The 18,194-nt window shown below is 46.6% G+C and overlaps 1 protein-coding gene across 1 annotated transcript; it reads left to right on the plus strand.

The window, feature by feature from the left end:
* Window positions 1-493: 493 nt before the first annotated feature.
* ARL8B (ADP ribosylation factor like GTPase 8B) lies at window positions 494-18,110 on the plus strand. The gene is made up of 7 exons (XM_030458272.1): window positions 494-816; window positions 9,415-9,495; window positions 10,142-10,215; window positions 10,677-10,770; window positions 11,374-11,441; window positions 11,679-11,749; window positions 13,142-18,110. The coding sequence occupies exons 1-7, from the start codon at window positions 694-696 to the stop codon at window positions 13,189-13,191; spliced, it is 561 nt and encodes a 186-aa protein (XP_030314132.1). The 5' UTR covers window positions 494-693; the 3' UTR covers window positions 13,192-18,110.
* Window positions 18,111-18,194: the final 84 nt, after the last annotated feature.

Below are 18,194 nucleotides of genomic sequence, written 5' to 3' on the forward strand. Positions count from 1 at the left end.
CCCCTGACCCTGAGTGCTCGATATGGGGGATGAGGGGACCCCCTGACCCTCAGTGCCTGATGTGGGGGCTGAGGGGACCCCCTGACCCTCAGTGCCTGATGTGGGGGCTGAGGGGCTGAGGGGACCCCCTGACCCTCAGTGCTAGGGATGTGGGGGTCTGAGGGGAACCCTCTGACCCTCAGTGCCTGATGTGGGGGCTGAGGGGACCCCCTGACCCTCAGTGCTAGGGATGTGGGGGTCTGAGGGGACCCCCTGACCCTCAGTGCCTGATGTGAGGGTCTCAGGGGACCCCCTAACGCTGAGTACCCGGATGTGGGTGCTGGGGGGGGGTGTGGGGGGTGTGTGTGTGTGTGTTTCTGTCACAGGCCCCGCCCCTGGCTCTTGGGCTCCGCCCCCTCCCCGGTCCTCCCAGGCTCCTGTCGGTCGGGGGGTGGCGCTGCAGCGGTGCGGGGGCCGCTCTAGGCCGCGGCGCAGGCGTCATATGACCGCGCGCGGGGGCGAGCCGGGCCGTGAGGGAGCGCGCGGGTGTCCGCGAGCCGCGGCCGAGACCGGAGCCAGAACCAGAACCCGGAACCAGAACCCGGGCCCAGCCCGACCCGACCCAGCCCCACCGGGCGGCACCTCCGACACCGCCAACAAACCTTCCCCCCCTCCGATCCACCTCGGCCCGCCGGCCCCCGTCCCGCCGCCACCATGCTGGCGCTGCTGTCCCGGCTGCTGGACTGGTTCCGCTCGCTCTTCTGGAAGGAGGAGATGGAGCTGACCCTGGTGGGGCTGCAGTACTCGGGCAAGACCACCTTCGTTAACGTCATCGCGGTGAGCGGCCACGGGCGGGGGGCGGCGGGGACGGGGTAGGCCGCGGCGGGGGCCTCTGCGGGCCTGGCGGGAGGGGCTGGCGGCTGGGCCGGACCGGACCGGGCCTGGGGTCCCGGGTCCCTCTCTCAGCCCGCGGCTGATGCCTGCTCGGGGCTCTCCCGAGCCGCGGCTGTGTCCCGAACGCCTCGGGAGTCGGGGTGAAGCGGTGGGATGAGGCTGCTGGGCTGGGGAAGGAGGGAGGGGAGGGAGGGAGCCGGGTTGGGTATCGCTCCCTGAGCCTTCGGGTGCTCCGGGGAGCCCTGGAGGCAGCGATGGCACCATCGGTGTGCAGCTCACGGGGTGTTCTGGTGGCAAAAGGTGTCCTCAGAGGCTTCCTTTTACCTGAGTGTTCATCAGGGGGCCTCAGTAAGAGGTTGAAGTGTTTTCCACTCAGTTCTTATCTCAAATGTGTCTTATTCTCCTCCTGGAAACCCGTGTTAAGTAATCCACTCTCTCTTAAGGTGTGTGCTAAGAAGTGCAACTTCCAGGCCTAAAGAGCAGCTGAGTGCTGAGCTCGGGCTCCTGCTTTTCTGCTGATCTGCCTGGAGGAGATGAAGGAAGGGTGTGGGAATCCTCCCACATGAGGCTCTTCCCTTGCTGAACAAGATAAAGAGTGGCCTGCTGAAATGGTTGGTTTGGCTTTGTCCTGTGCTGCAGAGGGACGTGGCAGGAAGCATTCCCAGAGACACCCTGGAGTGGGCAAGCTCATCCAGGGAGGCTGAAATGGGAAGCCCCTGGGTACCTTTTGGTTTTGCAGGCATTGTGTGAGTTTGGTGCCCCTAGAAGAGGAAAGCTGATGGCTCCAACCTGAGCAGCCTTCCCATTTCCTTGGGTTTTGAGGCTCTCTCCTCAGTGTTACTGCCTGGCTTTGTGAATGTGCTTGTGTCAGCTGAACCAGTTAGTGGGTAGGGAAGGGCTCTGATTTTCCTGTGGTTTTTTTATGGTTCTTGTTACACTGACTGTCAAAGTGTAGCTGAGGGTGTCAGCAGGGGGTGGGCTTTGTGATCAATGTGTGAAATGGGTTTGTCACTCCTCCTCTCCCTCCTCCTCTCAGGTGGAAGTTGCTTGGTTGAACCTGAATGCCAGAAGCCTTTTCTTTTACACCCAGCAGTGGCTGCCAGTACCTCTGGGCTTGGATTTCCAGCACTGAAACTGCTGAGCAGCCTCAGTCTGTGGGTGCTGAGCTGGTACTGGTTGGTGTGTGCTTGCAGCTTGGAGCACTGAGGTTACTCTGCAAGGTTTTTTTTGTTGTCTGGAGTGCTGGGTGAGGGTGGCACTGGGGACAGTGCTGCTTTGCTGCTCTGTGTGGTGCCAGCAGCATGGCTGGAGTTACCAGTGGGGATGTGGAGGGGTACAGGGTGGGTCTGAGAGATGCTCAGCAGTTCAGTCCAGCCAGGGTGTCTCAGGTGGTAACAGTGCTCCCAAGGAGCTGACATGTGTGCCCAGCTGGCCTGGCTTGGGGCTGAAGCTTGCAAGGTTTCAACCAGAGGTTGGGATCACACCCAGAAATTTATCTGTGAGAGTGTCATTCAAACAGCCTTGCAAAGCTGAGTGAAAAAGGGGAGTTGTGATGCATGCTAACACAGCCTGCTTAGTCTGAGGGCTGGAAGGAGCAGCTCAGAGCTCTGAAGTTTGTAATTAGGGAATCTGGTGACTCTGAAAAGAAGCAGAGTGAGAGGGACTTGCTCCAACCCAACCCATCATGAGGTTGTTATCAGCACAGTGTTACTGCTCAGAGAAGCAGTCCTGCTGCCCATGGAATGCAGGGCTAACCTCTTGCTTCTCTGCCTGACCTGACTCCAGGGGCTGCCTCTGGAAGTGGGTGCTGGAGAAGCTGAGCTGCTCCCTGCAGGCCAGTTAATGGTTGGGATGGATGGAGCTGGTGAGTGTTGGGATTCCATGGAACTAAAATGCAAGGGATGACACAGCAAGATGCTGGTCCTGTGGAGCAGCTCTGGAAGCTGGATTGCACACCAGGAACTTGGGATGGCTGGGATGGTTCTGTGTGACCAAGGGTTGTCACTGGGCTCCTGACAGCACCGAGCTGGACCTCATTAAAACCTCAGCTCATCCATGCCAGCCAAGTCAGGCACATGCACCAGGAGGAGAAGCCCAAGCCAGCTGCACAGTGTTCTTGTCTGCCACCAAAGGCCATGAAAGGCAGACAGTCCAGTTCTAAAAGAACCTTTTTCTAGGTTGCTGGCTGGTTTGGGGCATATTTATTCCCCAGTGTGGTTTGTAATCACACCCAACTTGGTTTGACTAGAAGGTTTAAAACCCAAACTTCTCAGTGAAACCTTGTTACAGCTGGGTGCAGCTAAAGCAGCTTCTGCTTTGCTCAGCCTCTCGATTAGTCACTGCCTCTAATTAGATATTTAGCATAAGTTTCCCATGTGCATGAGTAAACTTGCTCACAAGGGAGGATATCATTTCTTCCTGCTCTTAATTTCCATAATGCAGATGGCCTGTGGCCCTTGTTCAGAGAAACTCCATGTCATGCCAGTATCACACCTGGAATTGTCAGCTGCTTCTCCAAGGGCTTGGAATGTCCATGATTTACTGGAGTCTGCACCACCTTCTGTCCTTTGGGTCTCCTCAGCTGGTGGTTGTGGACAGGCATTTACCAGATGTGGTGTCAGAGCACAGGTCCCAGCCCTGCTGGGGTGGGGAGGGACAAGAGGGGACCCAGCTCCACATGATGCCACAGAAACATGGAATCATGGAGTGGCTGGGGCTGGAAGAGACCTCAAAGCTCATCCAGTCCCAACCTCCCTGCATGGGCAGGGACACCTCCCACAGCCCAGGCTGCTCCAACCCCATCCAACCCGACCTGAGACACTGCCAGGGATGGAGCAGCCACAGCTTCCTTGGGAAACCTGTTCCAGAGTCTCACCACCCTCAAATTAAAGAATTTCTTCCTCATGTCCAACCTAAATCTCCCCTCTTCAAGTTTTAAACCATTTCCCCTTGTCCTCTCACTTCACAAACATGACACAAGGGAACTGACCCTGTGTCCAGGCTGGAGGCACTGCATCCTGCTGGATAATGGGACACTTCTTTGGTCCCTAAAATGTGCTGCCAGAGTGAAGAACAGCATTTCCCAGTGTAAAGTGTAAACCAGGAGGTTTTTCCCTTGTCCCAGTGGGACACTGAAGCTCACTGGCTTTTGGCAGTCAGGAGGGGAGGACTGCAGGGTGGGGGGGCACTCAGGCTGCCACCTTCAGCTGTCTGGGGTAAGGGCTAAGCTCAACCTATGCTCATTGTGGCTGTAGGATAAGTAAGATGCCTTTTTAGGATTTGTGTCAAAACCTGAGTCTGTGTGGTTTGGTTTTGAACTCTGGAATATTGGACAAGCCTTTGAATGAGGCCTTTTTTGAAGTGCCCCTCCACAAAAGATTCCTTTGGCCAGCTGGGAGCTGTGGCTCCCTTCTGTCCTCGTGACTCCTGTAAGGAACTTGGTCTTAAAGGAGTCACACTGGGGAAGTGCAGAAAGAAGATTGTTCTGAAGAGCTTGGCTGCTGCTTTCTGAAACACTCTGGACGTCATAAATAGCTTCTGTTGTCACTTCATGGACACAGCAGTGAAGTGAGAGGCTTGATCTGTTTTTAAGGGAAGTGTTTCTTCATCAGAGAAGTCTCCTGAAAAGGATTGCTTCACTTCATTAGGTAATAAACCTAATAGGAGGTGACTCAGACACCAATTAATACTCTTTTGAGGTCCTGCTTGCTCTGCCCCAGATGGTCTGGAACAGGTGACTGAAATCAGGATTTTGTTTCATGTGGTCTGCAGTTCCCCTGGAGCACTCTCAGCAAGGGAAGGGCTTTGAGCAGGAACACCTGGAGAAAGAGTTTTTCATGGCTGTCAAAGCTCTTCCATGACTGACTTCTAGATAAAACCATGCCTTTGTAGGCTTTGTTTCACTGCTGTGTGTTGGATACATGATAGTTACTTGATAACATCCTTTTGAATATTCCACTGGAGTCAGGGCTGGGGCAGTGAAAATGCATTTTCTTGTCAGAAGAAGCCAGTTTGCTTCTTGCAGCCATCACTCATGGGAGTGCTGTTGTAAAGCCTTTCAAGGGACTGAGAGATCTCAAGGACTGAAGCTCCAGAACTGGAGTTCAGGCTTCTGAATGTGATCAAAAGCAAGTAGCTGGAGAGCAGAAGTATTTCAAGAAGGAATCTGGACTGCAGAAGCCAGAGAGCTGATTTGTCCTTAGGATGTGCTTCTTGGTGGAGGCTCTGAATGCTGCAGAGGAGGCTTAGTGTAGGGGTGGCTTTATATAATGCTAAAATTACTCTGCTTTCTTTTTTTCCCTTTTTCTTTTTTTTTTTTTTTTTCTTTAAGAAGAGATTTTGGAGAGGTGCAGCCTTTTTCTTAGCATGAAAGGAAAGAAATGTCATGATGAAGAGCTTAAAGTAATGTGCTGCTTCAGGTGGATGGGGAGTATCCTGGCTGGAATTTGTACTGCAATGATCTCTGTCTCCCAGTTGGCTGAGCTAGTTTGTGATCTCCTCTAGATGGATGAAAATTATTATAAGCAAAGATAACAATCTTTGTTGTGTACTCACCAAGCCTGTATGAAGAAATTTCTCCTATAACAGTAATGAATCATGAGATGCAGGCTCAAGGCTGCCCTGACCTTTCCTGGTGATATAAAGCATCTCCTTGTGCAGGCTGTGGAGTCAAACTCTGCTGGAGCTGGAGAGAAAGAAGAGGGAACACTGCTTCTACTGCTGCAGCTTCAGTTTTGCTGTTTATGGTTCCTTGAGTGTATTGCAATGAAATTTTAAGGAAGGTAAAGGAAGCAGGGATTCCAGTCTTCTGCTCAGTTACTTGATGGGGCTGCTTAGGGCTTGGTGCTGCCAGGCTGGTAGTCCTAACTCCCTGGAAGTTCTGGAAGTTGGCAGTCTGCTGGCTGTAGCTTGTGGCTATGGAGAGGCAGATGGAGTAGCCAAATTGTGGTTTGCTTCTTTTTTTCTTTCCTTCACTCTGAAGACAACTTGAAATGGTAGATTTAGGAAGTAGTTTGTTTCAGTATTGAGTAAGCATTAATGAAAAGGCTGAACTTGGATCCTTTGTACACTCCTGGAGTGTTAGGTTATGGTGAGTTAAATGCTTTTTGGAAGTCTTCTCATCCTGCCCTCTGGGAAATGAGCTGTTCTGTCAGTGACACTGCTGGCTCACTCCTGGGGCAAGGCTGAGGGAGGGGGCACAGACCCTGTGGGGAGCAGTCTGCAAGTGTTACAGGTACCAAGGTGTGCCTGAGGGTGTGTTTGGGCACAGGGGCAGCTTCAGAGCATGTCCCAAAGCTGGTGTCTGAGAGGTGAGCTGACTTGGGTCTGGTTTGAGATGGAGAGAGCTTTAATAAATGCTCCAGGCTGTGCAAGAGTTAGTGCTGGGAGAGCTGAGCCCAAAGAGATGGATGCAGGGAGGTGTTGGCTCACAGGGCAGGCACTCACTTCACTCTGGGAGCAGTTTTGCCTCTCTGAAGAATCCTTATCCAGCAGTAGTACTCAGGCAGGTAAAGGGCTTCATGTTGCACTGAAATCACATGCTTGGCTTCTCCAGGAGCTTTGAGTATCGAAAAGGGAGCCAAGAGGCTCCAAGACAAGTCCAGCAGGTTCTATCTGCACGTGGTCCCTGAAAATTCAGTCTGTTTAGTCTCCCTCTTTCTTGTCTTTCATACAGGGGCTGGAGATAACTTTGTTTTTGTGACCTTCAGCAAAGAGTTTGTATTAGTGCTGGATGGTCTGTGGGACCTCAGAGATAATGCCATAATTCAGAACCACTTCTAGGAGCCAAGGCTGATCATCCAGCAGGCCTGGATGAAGTACAGTGCCTGCCTCTTGGAATGCTCACAGGTGCTGAAAACAGATGCTATTGCTGGACTTGTAAGCAACTGCTCTTGCTGTCCTTGCTGGGTGTCTGAGCTGTGTTTGCTGTGTATGGCAACAGCCAGGCACTTTCAGATGGGGAACTGAAAATATTTTGGTGCTTATCAAAGTTGGTGTAAAGCTGATGCCTGTTTTAGAAGGAGAAAGCATCCTGTTGTGAACACACTGTGAGAGAGCTGAGTAATTGCTCCAGGGAAGATGAGGGGGCAGTCTAATTCAAGCAGAACTGTGCACTACTAAAAGCATATTCTCCTTGTTCTGTGGTTCTGAGGAGCTTTTGCCTTTGAATACTCAAAAGATGCAGCTGAATTCCTTGGCTTTTTTTTTTTTTTCCCTCTGTAGTGATAGTAAGCAAGAGTCCTCCAAATTCTAGGTTTAGAGAACTAATTTCTGGGACAGGGTGTTTGGCTACAATAGCAGAACCTGTCAGATGAGGTTCCTGCCTGACAGCAAAATCCATTACAATAGTTTTAACCAGTTTTTTTGAGTCGTCTTAAAAGGTGGCTGCCAGTAGCTTCAGTGGCTATGAACAGAGGAACACCCATTCATATCAGAGTGAGGCCTTTCAGATAAGGATCTGAGTGGATCAATAGGTCAAACCCTGCAGTCAAAACTATCAAGTGCCCACCTCACCTCAAAACCCACAGCCTCCAAACTTCCTATAGAGGGAAAACCTGTGCTTGTGCTTTGGAGGCTGCTCAGTGAAGTCACCTCCTACCCTGTCCTCTTCTTCCTGACAGCTCAGGAAGTGTTTTGGAGAGTTCTGGTTTGTCTCACCTGCAAAGCAGAGTCCAGGAAGCTGCAGCTGTAACTGAGCAGCTCTGTAGGGCAGTTTTTAAGCAAGACACAGAGTGAGATGTTGTGCCACCTGGATGTGGGTAGGGTGTACTTGGAAAGCAGTATAAGGTGCAGCAGCTTTTCTGGAGACTCTAAAAGCTTCCCAGTGGGGGATGGCAGTAATTTCAACATCACATGAAACACCTGGCAAGCGAGGTGCTGCTCCAGCTGGAGGGATTTGTATCCTAAAAGTGAGCACAAGCTATGGACAGAAACAGCTCTGAGGTGAAGGCTCAGGAAGTATCTGGGTGGGAAGAGCTGGCAGCATGCGGGGTACTTCTAAGGAGCACAAGGAGATGGAGGTTGAGGGAAGATGTTGGGTTAGAAGATGTGGGTGTAGGGTGTGACAAGAGGCAGGAATGCAGTGGTTCTTGTGCAATCTGGCAAGCTGACCCTTCAAAGGCAAGATTGGCAGTAAGTGCTTGATGAGCTGAGCTGTCTCAGGCATGGGAAACAGTCAAGTTTCCGCTGCTGGGCTACACATCAGCAGCCTGGCTCAGAGGGACAGCTCTGGGCTCCTAATGGTTATCAGCTTTATACTGAGTCTGTGTTGTGTGAAGCCACAGCTTTGGTTTGCTTCTTGAAGATCACAGCTTTCTTGGAGGGGGAACAAGCTGAAGGAAGTGTGTGCTTCTAAGCAGAGAAGTGCATGAGAAACCATTGGGTTCAGAACCTGATCATCTGGTTGCACACTGAACAACGTGTGCTCAAGGAATGTCCACTCAGACTTAGTTACTGCTTCCAGCCTGTGAGCAGTTCATCTCTGACTTAGTCTGGGGGGTTATGTCTGCATCATAGACCTTAAAGGGCTTTTAACTGAGGCTGGTTTCCCTGTACAGCATCAGGGGAGAGAAGCAGAACTGCTGCAGTGATACCAGACCCTAATTAAACAACTTAATGCATTGGAGTCCACCTTTTTTTTTTTATTTATTTTTTTTCCCCAAATCTGGTCAACTGTCTGGTTCTATTACACATAATGGATGTAGTGAGGTAATGACCACTATGGCTGAGATTCACCTCCTGCCAAATTGCCAAGGGAACATGAGGGGGAAATCTGTACTACTGTTGATAACACTTGTTATGGCTCCTGGGTGAGCTACAGGAGCTGGCAGTGAACTTGGCTCAAGCTGTTACAGATAAAAGTGCAGCAGAAGAGTAAAACATCTGCCACTAGAGAAAGAGCCTCTCTAATGCAACACTGTTCTGCAGCAGTCATGTCAGAGCTCAAAGTGATGCTGAACTTCTGGTGGAAATCTTCTCCAGTTGCATTTTGGTTGCCTTTTCCAGTGCTGAACAAGTTGGGCACTGTGCAGCCTGGCAGCAAGCAGACCTGTCAGGTCCTTCCACTTTGCAGCCTTTTAAAACTCCTCAGGGAGCCAACCCATACCTGTGGGTTGGAGCCTTACTCCACAAGAGTGATTTATTACTCTGATTGCTGTCCAAAAAGGAGCTTGCATCAGAGGAAAATCTTCTGGGTAGTTCTAGCTTGCAGGTAACTGGGAGATCCTGATGTGCAGAGCTTGGCTCCAGTGGAAATAGGGAATGGCTCTTTTCCTGTGCTTGCCCTGATTGACCAGCTGTTAAGTTATGCAAAACACTTGTCCCCAAGTTGCCTCCCTGACTACCTCAGGGCTTGAAAATTTTCTTTAGAAGTGACTTGAGTGACTTCACACAAGCTTCTGTGCACATGAATGTAAGATCTATGACTAATTGGGCTATAAAGTCTTCAGTTGGAAGGCAAATGGCTAGAAAAAGCATATGATATTTTACTGTGTAAAGTAGCTGCATCACATAAGCACTAACCTGAGCTTTCTGTCTTTCCAGTCAGGTCAGTTCAGTGAAGATATGATTCCTACTGTGGGCTTCAACATGAGAAAAGTTACAAAGGGTAATGTTACAATAAAGGTATGTGACCACTCCTGGCTCCCTCTTTTTAAACCTCTGCAAAGCTGTCTTCTGCTTGTGGTTTAAAACCTCTGTGCTTGCTCTGTTTTGCTCCCACTGCTGGGACAAATATAGGAAGCTGAAGAGGCTCAGCTAAATCTGTCCCATAGCTTAAAAATACCCTTGTGTTTATTTATGGGGTTTCTTAAATGAGAAGCTGTGTGTGATTTCCAGTTTCATGGAGTAGTTGAAGCAGTGTTGTGACAGTGCTGTCTGGCTTTCATCTGAGTTAATTTTTACATGTTTGGGGCCCAGAGATCCTCCTGTTGTGCTCATCAATATTGCTCAAGGGAAGACTTACATCAGAGTTTTGAGTCAATACATCATCTTTTATTTTCTTGTATTCCACAGTGTGAAAACTTAGTGTACAAATAAATGTGTTCTTGCCTCAGGATTAAGATGCCACAGTTTTCATCTTTTGCTGTAGGACCTGCAAGCCTTGAGCAGCTGTACAAGGGATTATTTCTGTTCTCACCTTGTGAGAGGTCTTGCAGCTGGCCTAAGAAGAAAGGAAAAAAAAACTGTTTTGATTTTGTGGCTTATCTTTGTGTGTCATGTTTAAACACAGTGCATGGCTAAACTGTCTTTTTCTCCCCTTTGCCCTAAGATTTGGGATATAGGAGGGCAGCCACGATTCCGAAGCATGTGGGAGAGATATTGCAGAGGAGTTAATGCTATTGTGTAAGTCTCACCTTCCTTTGGCTAGTACTTCACTTCAGATTTACTGCTCTTTAACAGTGCATGAACTTCAGATTTACTCCTCTTTAACAGTGCATGCTTGACTCAGTAGCACTCATTTTAGTATTGAAACCATACTGCAACCAGACTGACTTTTCTTTTTTTAACCCCTAAGTTCAGGGCTCAAGATGGATTATTTTCTTATCAGGCATCTTTATCTGATTGGGAGTCCTACTCACTTCCTGTGAGCTGGGTGGCAGTGCTGTCTAGCTGAAAGAATCTTTCATCTACTTGATCTTAGAGATTTTTATCTCTTTTTTTTTTTTTAAAGAACCAAATTCTTTGCTCGGGAGACCTAGCTTTCTTTTAAAGCCTTGTTGAATGTGCTCAAAGCTGGCAGATTAAAGGGAAGACTGCTGTTTCTGAAGTAGTTCAGTCTCACTAACTTAAACTTCTCTTTAAAGCTACATGGTAGATGCTGCAGATCGTGAAAAAATAGAAGCCTCTCGAAATGAGCTGCACAATCTTCTAGATAAGCCACAGCTACAAGGAATCCCTGTAAGTAACACTGACTTGCACAGTATTAAACTTGCTTGAGGAATGAATGTGTGTAACTTCAGCAGCTCTGAAGGCTGGCTTGAACTCTTGAGTGAAAGGCCTAACCTTACTGGATAGTGTAAATGTGAATTTATACCTAAATTGTTCACCTCAGTCAGTCCTTTGCTGATCTTATTCTTGTGCAGTGCTCACAAAAAAACCATAAAGTTCCAACAGAAGTTGAGAGTGCTGCACAACAGGAGTTTGTGCTGTCTTCCAGAGTCTCCTTTAGTACAGGTTAACCAGAATGTAGTACAGAAGTGTAGAATAAGTTTGGGGAACCTCAGCTGAAAGTCTGCTGGGATTGTTCTCAGTTTTATCAGCTCACGTGTTCTTGTGTTTGCTTTTTGCACAGAACAGTTTTTGTTTTTTGCACAGAACCCCACTTTCCCTGTGACTTAGTTTTCCTTTGTGATCTGGCTTAGTAGTGAATGTCTCATTCTGTTAGATTTAATAGAGTAGTGCAGACTGTTTGTCAGACTTGCCTGAAGTTTGAAGTTGTTTTGTTTTATTTTATTTTTAATAAGCTAAGCTGCAACAGTTTCCTTCTGCTCTGGATTTCAGGTTCTAGTACTTGGAAATAAGAGAGACCTTCCTAATGCTTTGGATGAGAAACAGCTAATTGAAAAGATGTAAGTCTAACCCTTCCTAAGAAGGGCTGCTTTATCTCCCTGAATTAATTCATGTCCATAGGGCTGTTGGATCAAGACACCTTCATTTGGAAGTAGAAAACCCAGGAAGAGGAGGCAGCTGAAGCATTGTATGAAAATGAGTTACCTGAAGAAGATGAAGGGGAAATAGTTTAGAAACTCAGTGTTAGAGTCCTTGTTACAAGTGAAATGTCTATTGAAATGTTCTCTCTTTCCTAGGAACCTTGCTGCTATTCAGGACAGAGAAATCTGCTGCTACTCAATTTCTTGCAAAGAGAAAGATAATATAGGTAATTATTAACCTTAAATGGCTAAGCATTCTGAAGAGCTGTTAGAGGATGGATTTGAGGGATTGTGACTTTTTTTAAACCCAAGCTTCCCAGCTTCAGGAAACTGGTAGCAAATCAAAAAACAATGTGTGAGTGCACTGGTTAAATTCAGGACAACTCCTGATGGCAGTGAGGAAGCCTGACTGATGTTAAAGTTGCAGGGGTTGTAGTTACCCAAACATATGTCAGTCTTCTGTGGAACCTGCTGCCTTTCTTTAGTTAGTTTGCAGCCATTAGCTGAGTAGTCTCACTGTCAGCTTGGTCTGAATTGTTTTGTACTTTTATCAGGTACTCTCAACTCTGCCTCACTTCATGAGGTTAGCAAGTACTTGAAGCAAGTCTTTCCTTGACAGTCATTCTCTTGAAATTATCATCTTCCCTTGCTCTTAGCACAGCAGTTCACAGTGTGACCTCTGCTGGTTACTGCTCCATGCAGCCAGGCAGTAAATTTTTCTGGTGCTGACATCAATTGCTTCAGAATTTCTGGAGTTGAAAGGCAGAGCCCAGGGCACCTTGTAATACCAAGTACTTGATGCTTGTATTGTAAGTAAACTATGGAATGTCCACTGAACAAAACCACACTGCTTAAATACACTTGCCATCCTTCTCCTCATGCCTTCTGTGGCTGCCATGAGATTAACCCTGGTTCACTGGGGAGCTACAATGAGTTTAGTGATGAGGGAAACTTCAGGCTGGCATGGAGGATGTTAGAACTGCTTTATTTTAAGGACTCAGCTTCTTTCCAAGAAAAACAAACGGTCTGTGGAACTCTTTGGGCTTCTTATCCAAGAAGCTCCTGTCACTTTGCCTTCATTTAGAGATTCAAACATGGTGGACAGGAGAAACAGATGCTCCTTATGACATTTCCTCCTCAAAAGGCTCCCAGCACTGCTAAGCATCAGTGGTCTCTAGGGAAGGTGCTGTGGGAAGCATTTCATTTCCTTAGGAGATCCTCTCTGAAGCATGGAGGACCCTGATACCTGGAATTGTAGGGCTAAACTAACTTTGTTCTCATCAGACTGGAAAACAGAGCAATGTTAATCTAAAACTAATTATGTGAACCCTACTAAAGTATCAGATTAAGGGATGTCTCTTTGTTAGAACTGTAGTTGACTGAAGAACCAGGATGTCTGAAGCAGTTCCTTTAAATGTGATCTAAAGGCTGATGGGCTAAAGCACAGACAGCAAGCATTAAAATACTGATTCTGATGATCTGTCTTGGGCCATCCTCTGGAGAAGGGCTAGATAATTCCTGTCATGTACTTGTAGGCACTGGCATTCCAGGGCAGTGCCAGTGGTACAAATGCAGACAGACACCTGAATGTGGAACTTCTCTTCTCTCTCTCTCTTCAGATATCACGCTTCAGTGGCTTATTCAGCATTCAAAATCTAGAAGAAGCTGAAGTCTTCCTGGAATCTCCAGAACCAGTTGGCCATAATCTCAATTGTCCACTTCCCTCCATAATGAGATATTACCCAAAAATCCTGTATCAAGAATCTGCCTTTTCACAGTTCATTTCTCATGTGCACTGCTGAAGACTTGTATTCCTATTCTGTCACAAAACAACTAGAGTTGTCATGATAAAGTCAGCACAAATATTTATTTTACAACCATCTACGGTGGGAGGGTTTTGGGGGGGCTTTTTAAAAAAAGACTATCTCTCTATCATGTTAACTATGATGGTACACTCTGTTCTGGTTTTTCAGGGCCAGGTTTTTATATGATTTTCAGCAAGTGTTTTATTTCTAGTGTTTAGTGGCTTGAAGATGCTGATGCTTGACAGCATTAAGATTCTGTAAGGTGCCACATACAGTAGTTAGAAAACATTTAAGCGTGAGCTGTGAGATACTGATCTGTCTCACAAATGCATGTGATGTGTGTTTGTAAGCAGAGAAATGGAAACTGTTTGCAAAGGGGAGCACAAGGCATAGATCAGCATCATTAATCTACAGCTGAGATCTTACCCAGTCACTTGAAATCAAGAAAACTCTCATGATGAATTAGGAAAGAGTCAACTGCTTAAAATCATTCTGTTGCTTCTGTTTAACATTTGTGTGGGGGATGGGAGTGGACCGCTCTGTCAAGCTTTCAAAAATTGGAGTATTTCAGCATGAAAACCAATTGCTAGGAACATCAGACTTGGCTCAAATACATCTTTCTATCCACAGATTCTCGAGGTCTCTATCTGGAACCAGAGCGCACATTCTGAGCAGCTGCATGACACTTAAATTACTGATGTTTTCCTGTAGAGTCAGTCGGTTAGTTGTTGAGCTGTAGCACAATATCTGTGTGATTGTCTGGTGTCTCCCCTGCTCATGAAGTGGCTGGGCACAGTTTCACCTGGTGCTATGAACAGCTGGGCTATTGTGACAACTCTAGACCTGCCTGCTTTCTTGATGTAACCATGTGCAAAGTGGCAAGATGAAGTGTTCTGCTGCATCAAAGCACAAGAGAGCCAATGAATTGATCCTATTTCTTGACTAGTTCCTACAGTATAGGAAAGTATCTGTAAACTAAAGATTGTAATGTTTTTGTAGCTTTTTTTTTCTTTCTCTCAGTGACTTCAGTATATTTAAAAGGACAGACTTGTTAATTCTGGTTTGTTCATACAGTACTGTCAGTGTGGCTTACAAGTGTGTGCAAATACATGCTACACCTGCTCGTGTTGCTTCACACTGTGTGTGATTCTTCACCTAAATGTGGAGTTTGCATTCTGTCCAAGTCCTTTGGTTGCAAACACTGTTCAGCCCATATTGGTTGTGACAAGCCAGTTTTAATTTAGCCTGCCATAGCCTTACTGTTCTGTATGAACTGTTGCATTGTTGCACAGACACTACATGCAGCCTGCATTCAGTCTCAGCTTGCATTCTAACTTTTTGTCCCCTTTCAGTTCTCTGAAGCATGGTTTCAATGAATTCATACTCTGGTGCTGTAGAGGAGAGGGTATATTAACTTGCTACTGTAGTCCCTAGTTCACCAGGAACTGCTACAGTTACTTTATTTAGCAAACTTGCTTGTGCCTAAAATAAGGAAACTAAACTAGAATGTGTGGATCTTTGTGGGGGACCAGGTCACTGTTTAATTAACTGGCCTATAGCTAAACTCGATGTGTTTGGTGTTTATATACTTCACTGCTTTCAGCGTTTATGGCATCCAAACACTACCAATTGTTAACCTGTGCATTACTCTCTGCATGTGAACAACTTATACAATTACTGAACTTTGTAAATACGTGAATTTTTTTTTTATTTAGGTGATGCATATGTTGGTTTGCTGCTCTTCAGCTTTACTCAATAAACTTCTGTTTTGAGGGTTGTATTGACACTGAACTGACTGATGAGTTGATGTGGCTAAACTCATGGCAATATGTTATGGGGGGTCTGTACTCTCCCAAAAGATTACAGTGGGGGAAGAAGTCTCAGAAAATACTTGAATTTTGTTATGATCTGTGCTTCAGCTATCTGAGGGAAGTGCTTACAAAACTACCTTTCAGGCCTGGGGTTTTCTGAGCTTACATGACCAAGCTTGGCTAGTCAGTCTCAGCAGACCTCAGTGTTTCATTGTGTTTATGAAAAGCACCAGATTGTCAGCTGGAGGGGTTTAAGTAGGGGCAGCCTTCTGGAGCTCTGTCTTCATGAAAAAGTGCATGTGTCTACAAGCTTGTTTCTTGCTGTCAAGTCTAGAGCTTTTCTAGTGTCAAATCTAGCAGTGCCTGATCATTCACTGCCAATTAAAGCATTAAGATTCTTATTGGAAAGTGAGGCTTTTGTTGACTGAGGTCTTGAACAAAATCTTTGCTGTGTTGTTGTTGGTTTTGGTTTTTTATCAGAAGTTACACCAACTTCTTCCCAGATGCTTTAGCTGCATTATTTTCTCTCAGTCACTGATTAGCTTTCAGGCCCAAATATCAACATCTTCCAAGTACTGGTACCAAATTGGATGTTTTCTATTCAGGGCTTGCTTCCTTGTAAGCTTTCAGAGTTGCTGAGCTGTATCAGGTTACCTTTTAGGCCTGAGTACTGGTTAGTTAGCATCCTCCATCTGTAACTCAGCTGGTGGGAGGAACTATTGAACTGTTGAGTAAAATATTGTGTGCATTTTTCTTAGTTGATGGGAGTTTCCTGCATGTGGAACAAGCAGCCTGAAGTAACATTCAAAGCAAAATGCCTCTAGACACAAAATCTGAAAACAGCATTACTGCTGCCAGCTTTGTCACCCAGGTTGGTCTGATACCAGTGTTAATCACTTCAACCAGCAGTGGTGTGAACAGCTGATTGCTTGAGGTGGGATTTAAGGAATAGTTTCTAAATGGAAGTAGCCAGGGGAGTTCCAGTGGCCACCTATGGTGTGTGCTCTAAAAAGTGCATTTGCATTTCTTCATGAAATGACTGCCTAGGGTCTCACAGCTAGTCTTGTACTGTTCTGCCAGATGCCTTGAGTTGCTCAGCTGGCAGAAATGCAGCCCTGGAAGAGGCTATTTGAATTCAGTGCAGAGGATTAAACACCTTTCTTCTTCCAGGGTTTGATTAACTTGCCAACTACCTTCATTGTGAGACAGAAGGGAAGTGTAGGAAGCCTTTCCAGAGAAGTGAGGCTGTTCCTGCCACCTTCCAGCCTTGCACTGGGAACACTACTTGCTCATCTGCCACAGTTAAGTCCAAGATTACACCTTTTCTGTTCTAATAAAGGTGTGGAGCCTAGGATAGGCATTAGCAGTGTTGTCTGATGAACTTGGGTGCTGTAGTTGTGTTCTGCTTCTAGATTGATTACTTACTTGTCTCTGGCTCTTGAGTGGGCCTGGCTAGTAAAAAGAGGATGAACAAATTTCTAATCTTCTTAAGTTGCTTTGTGGGATTCATTTTAGTAAACTAAATTATTGTACTTAAACATCAGTAGCTGTAGTCCTGCAACTCTCTTCTGATGTATCTGCAGCAGGCCTTGAACATCAGCATAGTAAGAAAAATGGGTCTTGTGAAAAGGCAAATGCTGAGCCAGAGAGAGCTCTTGGTCAGGAATCTGGATGCAAGCTGGACACCAGTCATACCAGCATGACCTCGAGATGTGGTGGTATTGCATGGTATTAAATGTTGGGTTTTGTTCAGTACAAGCAGTGGCTTTCCTTGATAGAGCAGAGCATCTCTGGCCTGGCCTGGGAAGAGATGTTTGTGTGTGCACCCGCAGCACCAGGCTGTGTGAAGGTTTTCCTTGGAATGTTCATGTCCTGTCAGCAGTGTGTGGATGGATGGGGGTTGCTTTGAGCACAGTTACAGGGCAGCATCACTCTCATCAGCACCCTGAGTGCTGCTGAGCATCTGAGCAGTTGCACAGAGCAGTTCTGTCCCTCCCCACTTGGCAGCCTGAGATATGCACAAGTGTAGAGCTGCTTCATGAACTAAAAATTTAGTTTCTTATTGATTTGTGTTTTCTCTTTGCATCTTGATGGAAATGAGTTGGAAAGATGGCCCTTTGTGTGTGCTGACAAGCGGAACTGCATAGTCTTCACTTTCTGGTAGAAGAAAGAAGGCCAAAGAAAATGCCTTAAACAGCCTCTGTGGTTAAATTAGTGTAGGAATGTTGTGCAGGGATTTACGATAACTTGAAGTGTGACCTAGCTGGTTTATCGAGCTTTTAACTTTTCTAAGGTTTCATTTTCTAGTTTCTGTGGCTGTGGCATGTCTTGAGTTGCTTGGTGTGTGTTTACTGACTGTGAAAGCAATGTGCTTCCTCCTCCCTTCCCATGCCCAGCACTGCTCCCTGCGGGCTGCCTGCTGCACTGACCCTGACTCCAGAGAGCCCTGTGAATTCTAAGCAGGGGGGGTTGGGTGTAAATCGGGTTTTCTGAGCTGTCTTGCTAAGAGCAGGGGATTGCCAAAGACACCGAGAGCAAAGCAAGGAGTTGAGTTAAAGGGCAAGTAACCTGGGAGTGCCTGAGAGTGGTGTGTGCTTCAGGACTTCTGTTCCCAAAAGCATGGGTGTAGAATGACTCTCGTCTCACTAAATCATAAACCTTGAGTGCACAGTCTGTTGTTTTAGGGCTGCAGAAGCTGAATGTTAGAGTCTGCCTTGGTGAAACATGTTTTCTTTACATGTTTTAAGTGACAAAAGCAGGATGGCACTGGAAGGGGTATGTGCATGTACTCTTTTGAAGGAGAAGTAAAAAAAAATCTGTTTTATTTCTGTCTCAGTGGAAGGTGGGTAAGTAGACCTTTGTGCCAGGATTAGTGCCTTTTAATTATGACATGACAGGTTTTGTTCTGTTAAAGGCAACATCTATCATTGTGATCATTTTGAAGTGCTTCAATAAAGTGTTGTTGAAAACCATTCCTTTGCACATTCATCTGTAGTAGTGCAACTGCTTTTATTGCTGTTACACATGCCCAGGAAGCCCTCATTAATAAAGACCTG

Source organism: Calypte anna, chromosome 12, assembly GCF_003957555.1.
Source record: "Calypte anna isolate BGI_N300 chromosome 12, bCalAnn1_v1.p, whole genome shotgun sequence".
Classification (NCBI taxonomy): Eukaryota; Metazoa; Chordata; class Aves; order Apodiformes; family Trochilidae; genus Calypte; species Calypte anna.